Genomic DNA, 22253 nt, shown 5'->3' on the forward strand with positions numbered 1-22253 from the left:
CTTCATTGCCAAGTAATATGAGGTTGTACTTTTGTTGTTAAGCAACATGAATGAAACTGTTCTTGGATTGTAGTGTTATTAAAACTTAGGCTTTTCTATATATGAGAAGTTGTTAATGTAACAGATTTTTACCAATAAGTGTGAAATGAATATGCCACAAATTCATTTCATGAATTATCTTGTTTCTGAATGTCTTACAAAGGAATTTACCAACACTTGAGTACCTTAACTGAATGTTTCTACCTTTTTATTGATAAAGCTTGATTTCAGTAACTTCATTCACTTCAGTTATGATATGTGAGTTTAGGGAATTCTGTGCAAATTCATTTATCAAAGTTTAGAATTTTATTGGTTAGTCAATATGGTTTTACTAAGGGAAAATATTGCCTTGCAAATCTTTCGAACTTCTTTAGAAAGGTTGCTGTTTGTGTAGGGTAGAGTATGAGTGTAGATTTGGTGTATTTGGATTTTTAGAAAGCATTTGACAAGGTACCTCATAGAAAGCTTGTAAAAAAATATCACTATAGAAATGGAGTGCAGTCAAACTGGATTAATGTTATAGGGCTCTGTATTAGGACCTTTACTCTTTTTGATTTACATCAGTGATGTAAATGAAGGAATGGTCAATAAATTGCTTACATTTGTCAATGATTTTAATGTCTTGGGTGCTGCTGTCTGTGAAGAGGATGCTGCTGCTGCTTTACAAAATGACTTAGTGAATTGTGCAGGTAAATGGCAAATGAGTTTTAAGTATAATAAATGCTAAATAATGCATGTGGGTTATCAGAAATTGAATTATAAGTATAATTTGAATGGGAATAACCTTAACAGTGTCATTAAAGAAAGAGATCTTGGTGTAATAGCTGGTCTCTTATGCTGTTGAAGCAGTTGCTGTATCTAGTGGTAGGGCAAATAGGATTTTATCTACAGAAATATTGAATACAAGCCTTAAAGGGGTTATAACTTAAATGTATAGGTCATTGGGTATGTCACATTTGAGGTATTGTGTTTAGTTTTGAGCTCCTTACTTTAGGAAGGACATTGAACTGTTGGAAATGGTTTATGGAAGAGTTATTAGAATGGGGCCTGGGATGGAGGTGTTATCATACAAAGAAAGATTGAAATGTCCAATTATTTTCTCTTGAAAAAAAGGAGAGAGAGATGAGGTGAAACTGATAGTGTTGATGCATCTTTTATTTATACTCAGCAGTGAGAATAGAAGGATTAGGGGATACAAGTATACATTTTGGCAGGGATGGAGTCATCTTCAGCTGAGACAGTTTTTTGTTTTTTTTAAATAGAGATGTTGGCCTTTAAAATATGTTACATATGAATGTTGTGGAGACAGTAAATTTAAGTAAGATAATGCTTGATACATACATAAATTATAAGAGCTGGCTTTAAAAGTATTTTTTCTCAATTTATTAATAGCTTTAGTTTAGTTTAGAGGATTGTATGGCCAAGATGAACCAGAAAGTCTCATGTTGTTTCAAAATATCATGCTTTGCATCATGTATATTTAAACTTAATTCCTGGTACCAGATTATACCAACACTGTTCTTGCAAAAGCTGTTGTGAAATTTTTGCATAATATGAGACAAATGTTAGTGTTCAGCATTTGCAGTACATGTTACAAGCTTGAGACATATGGTGTTTTCATAAAATTTTCCTACCTCCAGAAAATATTACCAACATATTCTAAAAACATTTCCAAAAATCATTTAAAGAAGTTAAAAATTTTGAGGGGTATACTTCACAATCCTTTTTTTCGTGAGGATCAAGAAGGAATAGATGCCAGAAACATTTTGCAAATAATTTACTTAAGATGAAACATTAACAATTCTTTCTAATCTGTGCTCAGTCAGGAGGAATTCATCTCTCAAAAATTTTCTTTATTATAATGATTTCATTGATGATGAAGTTGAAAGTAATAATAGAAATGTTCTATAGCTGAAACAAATATTGGTATAAGAATAGCTTTAAGGCTTTTTTTGAATTGAAAATTCATATTCATATATTCAGGATTTTAAAATGTTTTATAATGTCAAGGACTTTCCTGGTATTGTGAAATACCTAGACATCACTCCTCTTAAATGCAGAGTTAAAGTATATATCACCAAACCCCACTTAATGCAGTCTGTGGAAACATATTTTTATGTCTTGTTTGAATAATGTAAAATGACTCCTTTAATCAATAAAGCCAACTCACTTTCAGTGAAGTAAATAGTGGTTGTAACTCGGTGTTGCAGTCACAATATTGTACACAGTAATTGAAATGAGATTATTTCCTTTAAGAGTTCATTACACGTACACAATATTAGGAACATGAGAGACATAATGAACTCTGAAAGATTTGATTCAGAGGAAAAATATTTTAGTAAAAACAACATGGATCATGTTATGGATACATAATATTGGATAGATAATATTAGAATGACATACAAGTCTTAGAACTAGAAATGATGAACTAAAGGTTTTATTTATGAATAAATAAATATTTGGAGCTAACAAATGGTAAATGTTTTCAGTAGAGGAACAAATGAACCAAACTGATAAATGATGAAGAAATTATTTACCTGGGTTTGAGTGTGACACACCCAGTTGATATAGAATTTGTTGTATATATTGCATAGGGTGTGGCACTACTTGTATAATTGTAAATGAATTAGTTTTGACAATGAAACCAGTTCTAAATGTCATTAGGTATCTTTGAATACTCATAAAGTCTGAGAATTTTATTACAAATATTGTGAATAATTGTTTTAACTTATGGTAAAAAGATACAACAAATATAAAAAAAAATGTATTTTCATTGTCTTTATTTTCCAGTAATGGAAAGGCAAAATCCTAAATTTGCATCAGTTGAAAAATGTACCAATTCCAGTAGGAACTTCACGTTAAATTTATATTTATGAACAAAAATATCAAAGCAATATGATTGCTGGCAAATCTGCTAAAATGTTGGAACAAGTAAATATTCTTCAGAGAAATAAGGCTATTACTACAAAATTATATCATCTCTTAGAATATTTGGATATACATGTGGAAATTGGAAAACAGTTATCTTATTGATTCCTGAAACAGGTGTATAAAATCAGACCTTTAGTTATATCAATAATGTGTATAGTACAAAACAATAAATTCGCATAACATTTCAAAAATTTGAACTTGGTCTTGTGATAGTAAATATTAATATAATATTGGTGATTAACTACACGTTCTTTCCACTATTGCAGAACTTTGCTTGTTCACAGTGATTAATTCTACTAAGTTTAAACAATCAGTTGCTTGTTAAAAATCAACTTATCTTTAAGAAGATATCGTTCAGAAAAATTAAAAGTATCTTTTTGTTATATTTCAATTAGAACTGATACATTTACCAAAGTTATATGACATATTTATACTGCAATTTAACATAAATTATAATGTACTTGTACAGTGTTTAATATGAATTACTAGTTTTAAAAATTTGTATCCCAAAAATTATTTAACTTTGGAATTTGATTTAATATTTAACTGTTACTACTACATCACCTGATGGTTTGATATTTATGCAAATGTTTGTGCTGAATTTCATATTTTTACTATGGAATATTGAAACTGTACTGTAGAATATCTTTCACAAATAAATACAGAATTTTGAAATGTGTGGGGAATCCTGGAGAGTATGCTGTTATTAACATGAATTCCATATTTTTTTAGGAAGAAATCTGAGTTAGTTCCAGATATACACTTTTGTGTATTTCTTACTCAACAGTATATCAAACTATTGGGATGTTTGTAATTGATCTGTAATAATCCAAAAATTCATAATTTCTTGTTACGTGGCCCTTTATAACCACACATTAACACTTTTCATTTGGTTAGTAGTGTTGGTTATTAGACAATCTGAAATCAAACCTATGGATCATTTTCCCACAAAAGAAATTCTCTTTTACAGTTAAACATGCTTAATTGTTCTACAAATATTGAGAATAAACTAAGGAATTGTTTGTCTTGAGCATAAAATATATCATGTTGGTGTTTTAGAACCACTCTTGAATATGAGCAATGACGCATTGAAAATAAATACATAAGTAACATTAAAACAAGACCAATGATTCTTTCCCAGTAATGTACAGTTTGGGAGATTTATTGTTATATTGTTGAGGTATCAGCTGACAGAAACGAGATGTCGTAACAAGCATTGTGAGAAAAGTGCTGTAAGTGCGATTAAAGTAACACAGTATTTCATAAATGTTACAAATATTTAGATGACAAAATTTTTAATTTTGATTTACTAAGAAACAGAATAATTAAAATTATTTAGCCCATTTTTGTACTGTATGCTAGGGTTGTTATCATTTCAACAATCCATTTTGGAAAAATAATGATAATTTTCTTTTTGACTATAAAGATTAATATAATTACTGATGATATACCTAATTGATAATTGCTTTTCTTTTTTCTTTTTAGAAAAAGAACAAGTAGAACTGAGGAAAACAATTAGTGAATTGAGGAAGATAAAGGAATCGGTCGAAAGTGCATCCGAGTATAAAGTCACTGCCGACACATACCAAGAAGAACTGGAACAGTAAGTAGTTCGGCATCAATGTCACTTCTTGATTAAGATGTATTAGTGATTTAGTGATTTAGATCTATATATGTAGTTCACTTGAAGTGTGTAATAATTTTTATTTGTGTGCACAATACCATATTATACCTAAGTTGATTGTTAATTTTTTGTGGTGTTTTTTGGTCTATTTAGGTATACTAAGGGGAATAAATGTATGATATGGAATGGTCTGGTTGCCAGCTTACTAAAGTGTGTAAAACACACATCAAGATATAAGGGTACAAACCACTTAAGTTTTGAATTTGCATGAAATATCTTTGGAATGTGTTTGTTTTGAAACAGGCTAGTAAGAGTAAAGTTTGTTATTAGGGTAAAACACAGTGTGACACAGGAATAGTGTATACAAAACATATTTTACTTACATGCCCAGAATGTTGGAGGTCAGTACAAAAGTACACCATTAGTTGTTTTGTAAAATATTGTATACTTCTTTTAAAGTAAAATACAACGTACATTTATTTGTCTTTTGTTTCTGTTTTTTCTAACATTATTTTTTTTAATTTATAACTTTAAAACAGTCTCTTCTAACAGAAGTGCTGTATTAAGAATAGTTTTTACATGCATTTAGTAAATAAACACTTATTATAATTTTTTCTAATTTCCAAATTATATATACAAAGTTTTTTTGTACCCTCTAAAAGGTCTTGGAAATTACTTCATAGAGTTCCCCAGTGACATAGTAGTATTTCTGCAGACTCTAACCTACCTGTGGTGGGCAGAGCACAAATAGCTCATTGTGTAGCTTTGTGCTTAACTTCAGATTAACTTAGATTCTCCTTTTTACTTCTGATTTGAATGTTGTCTCTTGTTTTGATTGCCTATCAATATGTATATATAGTTTAAATTTTGGTCAGTTTTGACCTACTGGGTCCAACTTTGCAAGCTTGTTTTTCCTAACCATTTTGTCACATATTTTGGTCTCCAGCATGGCCAGGTGGTTAGGGTGTACAATTCATAACCTGTAGGTTATGTGTTCAAATTGCTGTTACATTAAACATGTTCATTATTTCAGTCTTGAGGGTATTAAAGTGCTGGTCAATCTTACTGTTCTTTGGTAAAAGAGTGGCTCAAGAGATAAGGTGGGTGGTGATGACTAGCTGCTTTCTCTGTAGTCATACACTGCTAAACTAGGGACAACAAATGTAGCTTGTACTTCTGGAGTATACACATTTCATCTTTAGTAAGTTCCTGCAGTAAATAAAAAAACTGTAATTACAAGCAATAACCTCAATACTGCATAAAAGTTTATATCCTGCAATAAACATTTGTAAAGACAATGTTGGGACTCAAAAGGTAGGGAGATTTTAAAAACCAATAAACGAACATGGGTATAAACCCTGACTAAATAAATCAGTAGATGTGTTAATCTAGTTAAATATGTTAAACTATTATTTAGGTGTGAAAGATTGATAAGTAAATTCTCATTAAGCTGAAGTTCTAAATATCTTTACTAAAAGACTACCATATTTTGAGAGTATACACATGCTGTATCAAAAGTTATAGTGCAAATACTTAACGTGCAAATGTGTAGATGAACTTGTATATTATACTGAGCTCATTGTGAAAGGGTTAATTGGAGTTTTTTTGAACAAACATTATTTCTTTGAAATGTGTTTTCCACCTGTTGCTACCATAAACTCTTTATTAACTACTGTGTTTTTTAGAATCTTTAATATATGATAGGCATTGCATCTTATGGCAAAAAAAATTCTTGTTTACAAGGATGATTAACTCTATGGTGCCAGGTTCTTGTACTTTATGGACTGAATGTCATTATATTATGTTATATTCCAAGAATCACAAAATAGTTTGAAATTAGATAAGAACAATCATGAAAGTGTGTAGTTTCATACAAATGAAAGATTTGATTTTGACATTTTGCTACTATTTTAAGAAAAATAATATTTAATATAGTTGTTTGTAGTCACTTGCAAGGCAATTTTAATGTTGACTATAAAAATACTACTTACTATATTACAGTTTTCATATTTCATTTCATAATTTCTAAAGCCTCATAAATGAATATTTATTTTTTATTTTTCTCTGCTATATTACTAATTATTATCGTTTATGTACAATGCAACAAAATATTCATAGTTAAGAAATGGGAATATATACTTCATTAAATAATCTTAAACTCCTTTTTTTGGGTCATTTATATCATTTCATGTCTTTACCTTTTCATTAATAATTTTATTTTTTTTTCCTTTCCTATTATTTACATCCACACCCATCAACTGGTAATTGTGGGTGACAGAATGATATGAACAGCAAAGATACTTAGCCACTGACAAAATAGAATTGTACATGTTTGTATTCTAAAAAGGTTAAATTAAAATATATTTAGAAAATTATTAAACCTTTCAAATACGAATTTTTAAAACACAAATAATGCATATTTAACTGAAATATAAAAGTAAAATCTCAATGCAGTTTAACTGTCTCTTTAAGATGTTTAAGTATGGAACAGTCGAAGTGTTATTTAGAACAAAGCAGCCAACAATATTACAAGCAGTTGCATTTACTGAATGATTATAATTTGGTGCCAATTTCAAAATGTTGTTGGATTATAGTGTAAAAATGAACTCTTTCTATTGATCGTAAGGACATGTACAAGCTAGATTTACTTACTACCCAAAGCTCAAGGCGAAGTATAAGAAGTAGGCACAGAACCCATCAGGATGGATAATATTTTTTTACTTTTTCGACTGCATTCATTTAAAAAAACTTTGAATTTAGGTGTAAGTGCACAGGACTACAATTGTGTGACTCCAGTTATGTTTCATGGAAGTTCAAAATTGTTTGTAGTTTGTGCATTATGTAACAACAAAATCGGAAGTTTTCATTATTCCTTTTGAAATAAATGAATAAAAACTAAAATATGAAACTGAGCTCTTTTTTTACCTAATCTAATAAGTTCCAATTTTGAAGTATTCTTTAATTTTGTTAAAAATATAATAGGAAATATATGTAAAAAAAAAAAAACTTTTGAACTTACATTATAGGTAAAGTCTATTTCAATAATTTGTATGCTATCCAGAGTTGACTTCCTCAGCATAATGTTTTTTCATAATGTTCTTAATTCACAAAATTATTGACCCAATGCCTACAGTGAATGATCTAAGTGCCCATGTGATGACCTTTTTAAGAGTGAACTTCAAAATTTGATTAAGTAACATTATTACCAGTGTATATCAATAAAGTTGGCATAAAATCATAATTTATAATTGAAAATCTTATACTGTCTGTTTTAACTTCTTTAATTTCAAAAGAAAATATTTAAATAAATTCTTGATATTTATTTCTGTGTCACGTTATGTATCTTTCCTCTGATTATTGTTTCCCCCCCACCTTTTCCTGTAAGCATGTCAGAGAGTCAAACCAGTCAGAAACTAACTTTTCATATTGACATGTCAAAATATAAAATCTATACCTCACATCTTTTCAAATTAAAATGATACAAAAATATCGTCACTGTACACAAGGTTAGTGATTTTGTGGAGAACTAATATCATCCTGAGAAAATTACTCTGGAATAGAAATTGTTGAAATAAGTTTTATCTCTTGTCACAGAATTAAACAATTTTACTTGCACCTTGTGCCATTCCTTTATATATGCATGTTTATAACCAACAAAAAGAGAATTTTATGCTTTACAAGAATCTTTTAAATATTATTTTGTTTTGGTATGTACATCTAGGTAGTTCATCTTAGATTGTGTATGTGTTAGTTATTGTTGACCTTTGAGCAGCTAAAATAATTATAATTAAGATCTAGAAATGTTCATGTTAGATAAGAATATTTAAAAGAGACAAAGGTGACATCAAAAAGTTTCTCTTAATATTCAGTACTCCAACATGCTATGTGCAAGAGGTGTGTTTGTAATTTATTTGTGTTGTGCTTGTAACTTGATCAGTTGTTTACACAAAGTTTTCAGGCTGTGATAAGTGGCTTTTAACACACTTTGAGAGGGTCTAAATGCAGCAAAAACCAAAAAATTAATGAACCCAGAATTCAATACACTATTAGCTTCAGCTATGAGAGTAAATTGCCTATACTTGTCTCTTATAATATACATTCATTCTAGAAAGGAAATAAAGGAATTTGGGTTTATTTCATATTTTTTTCAATTTATCAAGCATTGCTGTTTTCTTTAAAGTTTAATATTAGGATTTAGAAAATAACTGTTAAAATATGAAGATTTAATGAAAAATGATTTGATCTTTATTCAGGAGGTTCCAGAGGTTATGTAAATGGAATATGAAAATCACATTGCACTCAGATGAATTTGTCTTAGTACAACTTGTAATGTTTGCTAGAACTACCAAATGTCCCTGAAGATAAACTTATTAAATTTGAAATTATGCTAAACATTACTGTGCATAGTTTTATAGACAGTGGGTTAATGCAAAGCATTGGTGCCATCCACAAAATGTCAGGCATCAGAATACAGTGTCTCAAAATTACCATAATTTAACTATGAATGGGTTAAAAATGCTATCAGCTGCTCAGAGCACAGAACATGATATCACAGGCAATGGAATTTAAGCTAAATGTATACTTATGGGTTGCAAAATGAAATAACTATATAAGAAATCTTGTAAAGGACTGTTTTTTCTATTTTCAATCCAGTAGCATATCACAAAGAATTATTGTCATTTTTTGAAATATAGGTTGACTAGGAGAAGTGATGTCATAGACTTTTGTTTCACTGAGACAAAAAAAAAAAAAAGAATATTGGAGGTCCTAAGAGGATATCATTCTGGCTTATTGACATAAGTATGTGTTTCGGATGAGTTGGACACTCAAAGTTATGCAAGGGTAGAAAGAAAATTTAACATAGGTAGACATGTCATGTGAAAGAGAAGTCAAGAGTGAAAAATATTTAATACTTTCTTTTGAAATTAAGATGTTAAAATGCAGAATGTTTAAACTTAAATTGTAAACTAAATGTCAATGCCAAGCTCATTGACTCACTGTGCTAATAGAACTTAAGGCAATTCTGTAAACCATAATGACACTAACACTTTGACCCTGAGTTCATTTTTTATTTCCAAAATAGGCTTCACTGATTTCCAACTGATTAGATCACCAACTTTACTTAATTACAAGCAAGAATCGTAATTTAAACCTCCTTTTTTTATGATAAGTTATCAATAAAGTTTGTCAAATCCACCATAAAGGCCCCCTTCCATCCCTTTCTGACTTTTGAAATTGTTATGTATTCAAATTTATGTGGCTAATGGACATGTTTATAACCAATGGAAAGAGCATATTTTCTTCTCTTGTATGCTTGCAGCTGTCTTTTTTAATTTGGCAGCGAAGGTATTTGTTTGATGCAAACATTGTTTTGTAATCATGATTTTACTGGTTTCAATTGCTACTGGATTTTATTACTCAGAAAGCCAAGTGAATTACAGTAATTTTAATACATTCTGTTTCAGCTACTCATACATGTTTTGGATTCTCAAATTCATTTGTGAAAGTAACATTAATTATTAGTTGAAGACCCAAATATCTAAGATTCACTTAGGCTTAGTGCAGTTATGACTACATGGTGTTTTCATGAGGTCCACAGGAAATGGTTATGGAACTCTTGCTATGTCTTATTAATTAGCCAGAGAACAAAAAGCTCCTGTAATCCAAAATATATGCAATAAAACATAAAATTAAAGTTGATAGATGAAATCTTTAAGTAATTTGAAAATATGCAAGAAAATGGACATTCAAAAAAGAATAACTAAAGGTGCTATTCACCTTATGTTTTTAAACTTATCATTATGCTATACAATATACACATTGATTTTGTTAATATTAGTGTTAGGATACAAAAAAGTGAGAAAAAAATATTACAACATTTTCTGGAGAGAAGTTGATATTTAGGAGATTCTAGAGATTATGCAAATAAAATATGAAACCTGTAAGATGAATTTTTTTTTTTTAGTTAGCATGAAAATCATCTTTCACTCAAACTGTCTTAATTGAGGCTTTGTCGAATAGAAGACAAATTTTTAGAAAACATGGTTTATTGATAAGTATCATTTTTATATACAGTAAATGTGTAATGAGTTCTTACAACTTGCCCCCCTTGGTGTGGATTCCTGTACGTGGTGAGGGGACCTTCCATGGAAGGTTCTGTTCTTTCAGTTTACCTCCTCTGGATCTGAACATCCACCCACGTGTTTGCCGTGCGTGGCGACCCGTGAAGGGGAGGAGAGGATCCTGGTGGTTGAGGGGTTCAACCCTAACACACCACTTTGGCCTTGAATTCCTGTAGACGGGCAGCCTTTGGTGGCCCCCTTGGGTTAATCAGCTGGTCCACTTGGGCTAGAGTCAACCAAGTACCAGTGTTGGAAGTTCTCAACAGGTGTTGTGGGCATTGTGTCTGATGCTGGTGTTTGGGTATAGTGCTCGCAAAACCCTGGTGTTGCTGCAGTGTCCTTGCTTGACATTGTAGTGCATCTCCTCATAGGGATCTCCAAAAATTTAAATAAAATAGTGAAAAAACAGTCAACAGGTAAATGACCACGTCTTGAAGACTCTGAGCAGTAATCTCCAACATCTGTAACACACGTACCTCATTTTCTCATATCACATTCTCTTTCAGAAAAACCGTTCGGGCAAATATCCCCCTTTTTTTTTTATTGAGAAGGGACTCGAGGTTCTTGCTGGCTCTCCAAAGTCAGTAAAGAAGCTTCAATCTGGAGACATATTGGTTGAAACATCCACGTCCCTACACAGTGAACTCCTCTTGAATTCAAAGGCAATTGGAGAGATTACCCCTCATGCTACCTTGAATTCATCACAAGGAGTTATTGTTGAGAGGGATTTGAAGAACGTCCCTGAGTCAGAGATTCTCGCTGGACTCTCCACTCAAGGAGTTTCTGCAGTGAGGTGCATCTCCATTCACAAAGATGGAGTTACATTAACGACAAATATCCTTTTACATTTACATCACCACGTGCACCTGCCACCATCAAGGCAGGTTATCTAATTTGCAGGGTACAGCCGTACATTCCAAACCCTCTCCAATGTTTCCAATGTCAGAGGTTTGGCCACTCAAAGACGTCATGTCGTGGTTCCCTGACATGTGCTCGTTGTGGTGGCAAGGACCACGATGCCTCTGAGTGTGACACGGACCCACATTGTGTGAACTGCAATGGTTCTCACCCTTCCTAGTTTTGTTTTTGCCTAAAATGGTTCGAGGAAAAAGAGGTGCAGCTTTTGAAAACGACTCGTAACATTAGTTATCCTGAGGCTCGGAAAGTGCTGTCTGCCACTCAATCTCGGACATATGCTGCTGCATTTCATTCCACAACTTCAGTGAGAGTGCAGACAGATCTCTCTGTGCCTCCAAGAGAATCGTTTTCAAAACAAATGAAAAGCCTTTTGGCCTTCATGGTTAAAAAGGTTGTTGAATCTATTTCCATACCCATCTCTGTTCCTCCCATACAGTCCAACAAATCTCAAGATCCACATCCTTCAGTTTCAAATACAGGCATTTCTTCTGATACATCTTTTTCTCCCACCCCAAGATACAAAGCAATCATTCGTTTGGATCCTCAGTCACTGGAATCCCCTTACAACAACAATGACCTGCCCAGTCGACTCAGGGCAGGATCCATGGAGGTCGATAGACCTCCTCCAAATAAGGACAGTAAGGCATAAAAAAGACGTGGTCTTAAACAGAAGGGTTCTCCAGGCACTTCGCCTACCCATCATTAAAAACAGCCACCTTGATACAATGGAACTGTTGAGGTTTACGTTCTAATATGGATGATATCAAAACACTGATTGCTTCCCATCATCCTCTATGTCTTTCCTTACAAGAAACATTTCTAAAGCCTGCTGATACAGTCACCATTCAGCAGTTTTCTCTGTACAGAAATGACAGGCTGTGTGATGGATGAGTACATGGAGGGGTGGCACTATTGGTTGATCAGCATGTGCCCACCCTGTCTTTGTCACTCAACACACCCTTGGAGGTTGTAGCCATCCGTGTTTCCTTGGGTCATACCATCACTGTTTGTTCTCTCTACCTGTCCCATGGAGAGACACATGATAAATTAGACCTTGATGCTCTCGTTGAACAGTTGCCGTCTCCCTTTCTAATCCTGGGGGACTTTAATGGACATCATCCCCTCTGGGGAAGTGCTGTTATTGATAGGAGGTGTCGCTCTGTGGAGCCTATGCTCTCTGATCACAATCTTTCTCTTTTCAGTACTGGTTCTTCCACTTATTTTCATGCATCTAGTCAGTCCTTTACTGCTATTGATCTCTTGGTTTGCTCCCCTTCATTATTCTCCCATTTTTTATGGAGGGTTGACAATAATCCACAAGGCAGTGATCATTTTCCTATACTTTTGAGAGAGACTGGCCGTGGTCGATACCACCCTACCCGTGTGTCCTGGTGGAAGCTGGATCAGGCAGAGTGGTCCACTTTCACTGCTCTTGCAGAACTTGATCCTGCCATCATTAATCAGCCATCAATAGATGACTGTGTGGCAGTGGTAACTGACTGTATTATACAAGTAGCTGCTAAGTGTATTTCTAAAACCTTGACACATTTTCCATGATATCCTCGTCTGTGGTGGAATCCTGCTTGCCACTTGGCACAGAAGGCTCCAAAACAGACCTGGGATACTTTCCCGTAGATATCCCACACTTTCGAACCTCATCGCTTTCCAATGGTAGGTGGGTAAGACATCAAAGCCAGAAGGAATCTTGAATTAAGTTCACAACTAGCATGTCTTCTACCACCAGTTCCAAGGTCATGTGGGACAGGATTTGAAAGGTAAGTGGGCACTACAATTCTGTTCCCCTCTCGATCTTACTCTCTGATGGCCAAGAGGTAGCTGATGTCTGGGGAATCACTGATACTCTTGGTGAAAGCTTTTGCTGGGTATCTAGCACTTCTGCTTGTTCCTCCACCTTCTTGGCCATCAAGACTGTCTTTTCGAACTGACTGCCTCTTTGACTATAATTGTCTCTTAACACTGGTGGAAATGAAAATGGCCCTTCATCAGTCTGGCAGTACAGCTGTTAAACCTGATGCTACAACTATCTCTCTCTCCTGCTTCTCTTGATACTCTTCTAATTGTTTTTAACCAGATCTGGCAGGGGAATGTTTTTCCTGATGCCTTTTTCTAAACCTGGGAAAGATCCCAAGATTCCTTCAAACTACTGTTCAATTGCTTTGACGAGCTGTCTCTGTAAGACCTTGGAGAGGATGGTTAATGTTCGTCTTGTTTGGTTCCTCGAATCAACCTCCTGTCGCCCACCCAGTGTGGGTTCTGACAACAGCACTCCACCACGGACCACCTAATTTGACTTGAAATATCAATCAGAGAAGCCTTTCTCAAATGCCAACATTTTGTATCAATATTCTTTGATACAACATGGAGGTATGGCATTTTGCGAGACTTCCATGTATATGGGTTACGTGGCCATTTACCCATGTTTATTAAAAATTTTTTAATGGACAGGAGATTCCAAGTTCGTGTGGGTTCAACACTTTCCCGTTCTTTTGTACAGGAACTTGGGTCCCTCAGGGCTGTTTTTTGAGTGTCACACTTTTCAGTATAAAGATAAATGCCATCACTGAACAACTCCCTCTTACTGTTGCAAATGGGCTCTATGTCGATGACTTTCACATCTCTTGTCAGTCGTCGAACATGAGATATATTGAGCGGCAACTACAAACTGCCCTCAATCGTGTACTGAAGTGGACTACGGAGAATGGCTTTAATGTTTTTCTCTCTAAAACCGTTTGCATGCACTTTTGCTGCCAACGGGGTATTCATACCAGTGAAGTTTCGCTGCCAGTGGTCCCTGAGATCAAGTTCTTGGGGCTTATCTTTGACCGTAAGCTGACCTTTATACCACATTTAAAGCAGCTATGGGTCAAATGCACAAGAGCACTGAACATCCTCAGTGTCCTCTCTACTACCAGTTGGGGAGCAGATCGATGTTCTATGTTAAAGGTATATCGTGCTCTTATTTGATCAAAACTCGACTATGGATCAATGGTCTATGGCTCTGCCAGACCCTCGGCCTTAAAGATGCTAGACCCCATTCATCACCAAGGACTTCGACTCTGCACTGGGGCTTTCTGCACCTTTCCAGTTCAAAGCTTATAAGTTGAATCTCATGAACCTTCTCTGCACCTTCACCATTTGCAACTATCTTTAGTATATTCTTCAAAACTTCGTTCCTTACCAAAGCATCCCACCTGGTGATGTGTTTTCCTTCCTTGGTGGGCTGTACTTTTTCAGAACAGACAATCTGCCATTGCTGCATTTGGCCTTTGCATCCAGGCCTAATTGGATGACTTGGGTTTGTCTTTGAATAACATTGCAGATTCCACAGGTCAGCCCATCCTACCATGGCTTATTACAGCCCCCAAATGTGACCTTTCTTTCAGTCATCTAAAAAAGGCAGAAACTCCAGATTGGAAGTACCGTCATTTATTTAATGAACATCTTTCAAACAATCATTCCGTTCCCATTTATACAGATGGTTCCAAATCAGGTAATTCATTGGTCCTACTATGGTTTGCTGCGGTTCGATGGTTGCTCGCAGAATCCCCTCTACAGCTTCTGTGTTCACTGCTGAACTGTATGCTATATCTCTTGCCCTGGATCATATTGCATCTGAGCAGTACTCCAACTGCACTATTTATACTGACTTGCTTTGTTCTATACTGGCCCTGGAATTGCTACGCGTTGGCTCACACCCTGTTTTTGCTGATATTCAAAACCGACTGGTGCATTTCTCATGAACTGCTACTTCTATCCAGTTTTTCTGGATACCAGGCCATGTTGGTATTCGTGGGAACGAGCTTGTAGACACGGCAGCTAAATATATCTGTTCTAGCACTATCACCACTGTGCCTGTTCCGTACATGGACAATGGTCTTGTATTCAAGGCTCGGCTCCGTGCCAGCTGGCAGTCCACTTGGAGTGAGCAACGCGACAACAAGCTTTTTCAAATAAAACCCTATATTGGGCTTTAGCCATCTACTTCCGTTCTCAATGACGACAATATTTTAAACATGTTTTTCTCTGGTTCAGAAGGAGGAAGTTATTCTAACTAGACTACGCATTGGTCACATTTGTCAACATTGGTTTTATGCCATTTTCTGTTTTGTTTTTACCTTTGTTTCCTTTTACAAATTTTACTACATTTACTTTACATTTTTACTGGACATTTGGCTAATTATTATTAGGATTTTTGAAACTTTATTCCTTTTTGAAACTTTTATTATTTTACCTTTTGATAATGGCTGTTATGACACACAACACGGAACCAGGACTGGAAAGGCCAGCTTCAGGTGACTGATGGTGGTTCTTGTACTTGCCTATTAGTCTTTTTTTGAAGAAATTTTCCTTTGATAACAGAGAAATCTTACACTTTATAAAAAAGTTTTTTCTTTTTATTCTTTATTTTCTAAAGTACTTGGATTATTGTAGTTATGATATTATTGTTATTGTCTTATACAGATCTATGAAAACATACGTGAAATATTTTAAGTAAGGGAATAATTATAACTATTATCAGAACATATATAGTAAAATATCTTTCATCATGTACAAGGTAATGAAGGTTTTCATAAAAATGTTACAGATGGGTATGGAAGTTCACATTTACAATTAGCCAAGCATATGTTGATTTCAGATATTTGTAAGAATTAATTTTGTGTGTGTGTTTTTTGTTTGTTTTTTTCATATATTTTAGTCTCAGGTACAGGCTTCGAGACCTTGAAAATCTGAAATTCATCAATGAAAGAGTTGAAGCAGATAATCAGTTAATGACTGACAAACAAATGCAGCTGGAAACTGAAGTAAGTTTTTATATACACTAACATAGGTAGAGATAGTATGCAAAGATAAAATGTACCTTTTCCAAAACAAAATGAAGGGATGTAAATTTGACTTGAAGTTTTTCCGTTTATAAGTACAGATTTATTTGTTACTATATCAATCATTTATTTTTTGGCTCTTGAATCACTTTTCATCTTCTAAATCTGATGATTAGTTTTAGAATTGTGGATGTTGGACTACAATTAAGTTTTAAAGTACTAAATATTGTAAAATATAAATATTTGTTTTGTGATATTACATAATGTAATTTTTTGTAAAGTTAAACATGCATATCACAATATTATTTCTAGTGAGGATTACAACTTATTGCTAAAAATATCAGGCTGCATTAACTCTATCAACATGGGCTCAATAAATCTCACTGACCATGTGATCTCTTCATGTACTCATTTAAAGTTTTACAGATTTAATGCTTCTAACTTACAATATAGTGTGTATATTTCACAAAAACTGGCAGTCTTTCAGTTAACATTACAAGTCTCTCATATAGAAAAAGTAATGTTTTTTAATGAAGTATTTTTAACAAACTGATTTTGTTACCACCAAAAAACTAATCAAACTCGAAATTACCTTTTCTTTCTTTCTAAAATGACTTTAAATTTTAACATAAAACAACATTCATTTATCCCAAATACCTTTATACTTGTAACATTATACGTCTATTATACTCAACTTTTATTGCTCTTTGAACCATGTCTAATATTCATGCCATTATAAGTTCTAAATCACTTGGCACACATGCAGTTTGCATAATGCTATCAAATTACATTAGAAATGAAGTACTTGTCTTTTTTTTTTCTTGTTGTTGTTGATTGTCAGTGAAACTTGTGCTTATTTTTTATACTGATGGTAGTAATGCACTAGATAATTTTTATTTAATCATATAATGCACCAAAAAACATGGACTAATAATATGTAAGACATGGACAATTCCCTCTAAATTCGTAATTTTTCTGTCTTTCTTAGTATGTGAACAAGGGATGTTACAAATTCATCAAAGTTAACTGTTGTGATTCCTATGGGGACCAAACCTGTATTACAAGTGAATTTCAAACTTATCTGTTCAGAACACAACATAATACCAACATCATTTGATAAATGAAAACTTTGACTTTCTACTGGTTAGAGGTAATATATCAGTAAATATAAGGGAGAACTATTAACAAATCTTGAAAGAGAGGATTTGGTTGGAGGGGATGATTTTCTATTCAGTTGCTCTGTGACCAAACAAAATTGATGGCTATAAAAATTTTGCTTTGTCTGAGTAATCACAATTCCATTGTGAGTAATTTATGTTTATTTTTGTACTTTTTCATGGGTTGGTGAATAAAATGGAGTAGACCAGATGTTTAGAGAAAATATATCGTGTCACATTAGGGGAAATTTAGGATTTTGTTAAATATTGCCTTGTAGAATTAAGAATGTAAAACAGATATGTTATTAAAATATGAATTATTAGCTAAGAGTTTTTACTATATTAATTAGTATAATGTAAACAAAAAGTAATTTAATAAAATTTTGAAGGTAAGATATTAAAACTTTGTGTCATACATAGTAAAAGAATGCTTGTGGTAAAAGGGTTAAAAATGTTAATTTTTATTACTTAAAATAATTTTATACCTGTTGTAATCTTTATTTAATATGGGTTATTTTATGTTCTTATACATGTATATATTTATTATTGTTATTGGAATTATTTTCTTAAATTTATTATTAATGTTGCACTTTTTCATTTTCTTTATCACCGAGTACTTTATTAATAAATCTCTCAGTTGTTTTGGATATTATATTTTGCACAAACACATGAGAATTTATTATCCTACCATAAACCTTCAGGGTGAATATCATGTCAGAATAGAAATGTTTTACTGACCCATAAGGTGTTAAGTTCTTTGTTAGGTGAAATTGCAGCAGTTATTTTAAAAAATGTTTAAAAGGAATAGTTTTTAATTTTGGAGGAAAATGCTTGTTATCGTTTATAACAATATAAGCATGGTCTCAGTGATGTGACTTTGAATATTTGCATAGTTAGCATTGTGATTTGTCATGGCATGCATATACTAGCCAATCAGGCACAGTTTGACTTCTGTCCTTGTTAGTAAGTTCAACTAATATTTTCACTAAATATTTTTTGGTTTTAGTTACACAGTAGAGCATTACAATTAGTAGTGGAAAACAAGGCTTTTTTGCTTGTTATTAAATTGAAGTTTGAAAAAGTTTTAAGTGTACTTAGGAGACTGTAAATAACGAAAAATTAACATTAAGTTTTTTAACTCTCTCTCTTGAGCAAAAACACTGCAAGAAAGTGACCACAATTTCTTTGTAAAGAAAATATTTGAGAAAATCCAGTGGGGAGATGCTTTCATCCACATCTATATTCATGTTTCATTGTGGCTCATGGAATCAAACATTCATATCATTCTCTCCTTCAGCTATTCATGCTACTTCATAGTATTTCTTATGGTCTCTGCCTTTACCTGAACTCATACCTGAAAGTGTCTATTCTCTTTTTGTTAGTGCTATCCAGTTGAGATTTCTCACTTTCACAAGTCATCGTCATCAAGTTCTGGGAATAAAATCATTTTCTTGACTCAAAAGTTCCTCAAATAACTTTCTAGCTTGCTCAGAAGTGAAACAATGAGGCTTACCAGAATTAATGGACATGGTAATTTTCTTTTTCTCAAAATAGGGTTTCAAAACATTTACATAGATAATTGAAAACAGAACTTTTTATCAAATTGGCACTAAGATCAAAGATACTTCTTTAACAGAAGTAGGTTTAGTTTGATTTATTGAATATATAAGGCATTCAAAATTTGCAATTGATCATGAAATGGAACAAGACTTACAAACTCGTATCAGAAACTCATCCAAGTAGGGAAAGGAGTGCACCAATATATTGATTCCTTGGAGACAGTTAACAGCTCTGATTCAAAAAATACATGTAAAAACGGTTGGTTTGGGTTGAAAAAAATTTTTACGTAGAGAAGCAAACAATATTTTGACCTTCTTTGGTCATTGTTCACAAAGAAAGAAAGAGGTAACTCACCGGAAGCTGACCACATGTTTGAAAGGGGTTGTGTAACTGCGTGTCAGAATGTGGAGGGTGTACTTAGATGTTTGAATATATAATTTTATATTATTTATTTTGTTGTTATTATTTTTTTTAATATAGGTATAAAGGTGTTCCTTTGTATTGGTTTATTTTGGGTTTGAGTTGTTGTATAAGTAGGGCTTCTTTAATTTTGCATTTGTTTGTTTCTTTATTTAGTATTTGAGTGTTTTCTATGGTTATGTTGTGTTTATTTGACTTGCAGTGTTCAAAAATGTGTGAAGGTGACTTTTTATGTTCTTTGAATCTGGTTTCCATTTTTCTACTTGTTTCTCCAATATAGAAGTCATGGCAGTTATCACATTGTATTTTATAAATAATGTTGGTGTGGTGTTTGTCAGTGTAGTTTTTACATAGTATAGACCTCAGTTTTATGCCTGGTTTTTGAATAAATTTGTTATTAACTTGAACGTCATACTTTTACTAGTTTTTGCCAAATGTTGGTTATTTTTCTGCTGATGTTGGGAATATATGGTATGCAGCCATACATGGTTTCATGGTTTTTTGATTCGTGAGATATATTTACTTTTGTTGGTTGATCTTGCTTTCTGTCTAGGTGTGTACGTATAATGTTTTCTACAGTTTGTGGAGGAAACTTATTGATGTTGATGAAGTATTGTTTTATTTTGTCTAATTCATTGTTAATTTTATCTGGTGAGCATAGTTTTATGGCTGTGTTTATTTGGTTTCTCAGTATGTTAAGTTTTTAGTATGTATAGTTCAGTATGGGTGATTTTTTTGGTGGATTTCTGTTTTAAATTGTGTCGGTTCTTGTAATTTTGAGGTTAAGAAATGATATCTGATCGCTTTCTTCTTGTTCACATGTGAAGTTGATGTTGGGATGTATAGCGTTGTTGTGATTTAAAAAATTAAGTGTGTGTTCTGTAGATGTGAATCCCGCGACCATGTCATCTTCATATGTGTATCAGTATAGTGGTGGATGTAATGCTGTGTTAATTGCTTGTGTTTCAACTTGTGTCATAAAAAATATTGGGTAGAACTGGTGATAATGATTCATATTGCTGTTTTTACAAAACACTTATTTTCACTCATGCTAGAGTATTACTTTACTCCTAATATTTCCCACTTTTGCCCATAAAAACATTGGTCTGATGTTTTTCTTGTTTGCTCTTGTCATTTATTCTCCACGTAATTGCCATTAGCAATATCTGTCTAAAGAAACTCAACTTGCATCTGTGCACCGTCTATCATGGTACTGTATATAAGCACCTTACTCAGATAATATCACTTTTTCTTGCAGGATAGGGGATAAATCTCTTTTGCTAATTCATGTGATCACCATGTCTCACCACTATAGCTGTTCAGATCCAGGCTGTTTGTTATGTCCAGTGAGGGCCTTGATATGTTATGTTGCCTACACTCATACCTTGAGAAATACTAGACAAAATATTTATTCATTGGGATCCTTCAGTTTCAGTTTATCCACAGTTACCTTGAAGATATGTGCATGAACATTGATCCATATCACTTATTTTGTGCTCTCTTTGAAGGTGAGGAGACTTTTGTGAGTCATGTCTTATCAGATTCATCACATTTCTATTTCTTTGACAGCCCAGTTGAATTGTCTGCTGGAAGATATTGTATTGGCAGGTATGTGGACCTCTCCAGTACTTTTATTTTGCATTATTTGCATGATCATGCAGTATCTTCCTCTTGGGATTTTTGATTATCTCCTGTACATGTATTGCCTTTCATATACCCTAGTCACCAACATGGGATTTAGGTATCATGTTCCTAAAATTTTAATCCCAAAGAGTGGAGTATTGGCTGTCTGATTGTGTCATGGCCAACAGTAATGAAAGATCATGTTAAATTCCACCTACACTGCATGAATTATATTCCAAGTGAAGAGCATACTTGTTCTAGATATAATGTGGTTATCCCATGTGGTTGCTAATATTGTATTGGCATGATAATGATCTATGCAGATACATTCTTTATTAATAATAACCTCAACTGGCCCCTCCCTCATCAGTGTGGGATTCTAGCTATAGTTTGAGATGAGTTAAGCATGTTTGGAAGTTAATATTTTCTTTTCTCAAGTCAAATACATTTCTAATAATACTTACCTCTTGTCACACTCTCCCTCCCTTACTCATGGTAAGAGCAGGTGTTAGAGACTGCTGATTGGTCATCATTGAAAAAGTGATAATATCTGAGTGAGGTGCTTATGTAGAGTGCTAGGATATATAGTGCATTGAAGTAGGGGGAGAATGTTACAAGATAAATATTGCCACGGGCAGTTATGTGGGAAAGAAAAGACTGGAGCAAGTGAGAAAAAGATCAGATAAATGCTTAGATGGTCAAAGGAAAATAAACCCTGGCAGTCAAGTTAATAGCTGTAGTTTGAGGAAAGTTAGTACTATTGGAAATGTGTTTTCAATTTAAGAAAATGTTAACTTTTTAGGATTTTCTTAGTTATTGTATTTTTTAAAATAGATAATAAGACAGTAGTTTTTAATTTTGGTCAACATCACATTCTGTTAAAACGAGTAAATTAATCCATTGAAAATGATTTTTTTTTTCTGTCCTACACAACGTTAAGTGTATGATGTTTTTTTAATTTAAGAAATCTTCATATTTAAAAAAAGTATATTATTGTAAAATCTGTTTTGAAGGATGT

General features: G+C 33.2%; 1 protein-coding gene across 1 annotated transcript in view; it reads left to right on the plus strand.

Annotated features, from left to right (window-relative positions):
• The window catches only part of LOC143244324 (uncharacterized), an 87190-nt gene that overhangs the window by 50057 nt on the left and 14880 nt on the right, over positions 1-22253 (plus strand). The window contains exons 7-8 of the mRNA XM_076488776.1: positions 4456-4573; positions 16352-16457. Coding sequence (XP_076344891.1) covers positions 4456-4573; positions 16352-16457 — 224 coding nt within the window. The remainder of the gene's footprint in view (positions 1-4455; positions 4574-16351; positions 16458-22253) is intronic.

This window comes from Tachypleus tridentatus, chromosome 2 (assembly GCF_004210375.1).
Source record: "Tachypleus tridentatus isolate NWPU-2018 chromosome 2, ASM421037v1, whole genome shotgun sequence".
NCBI lineage: Eukaryota > Metazoa > Arthropoda > Merostomata > Xiphosura > Limulidae > Tachypleus > Tachypleus tridentatus.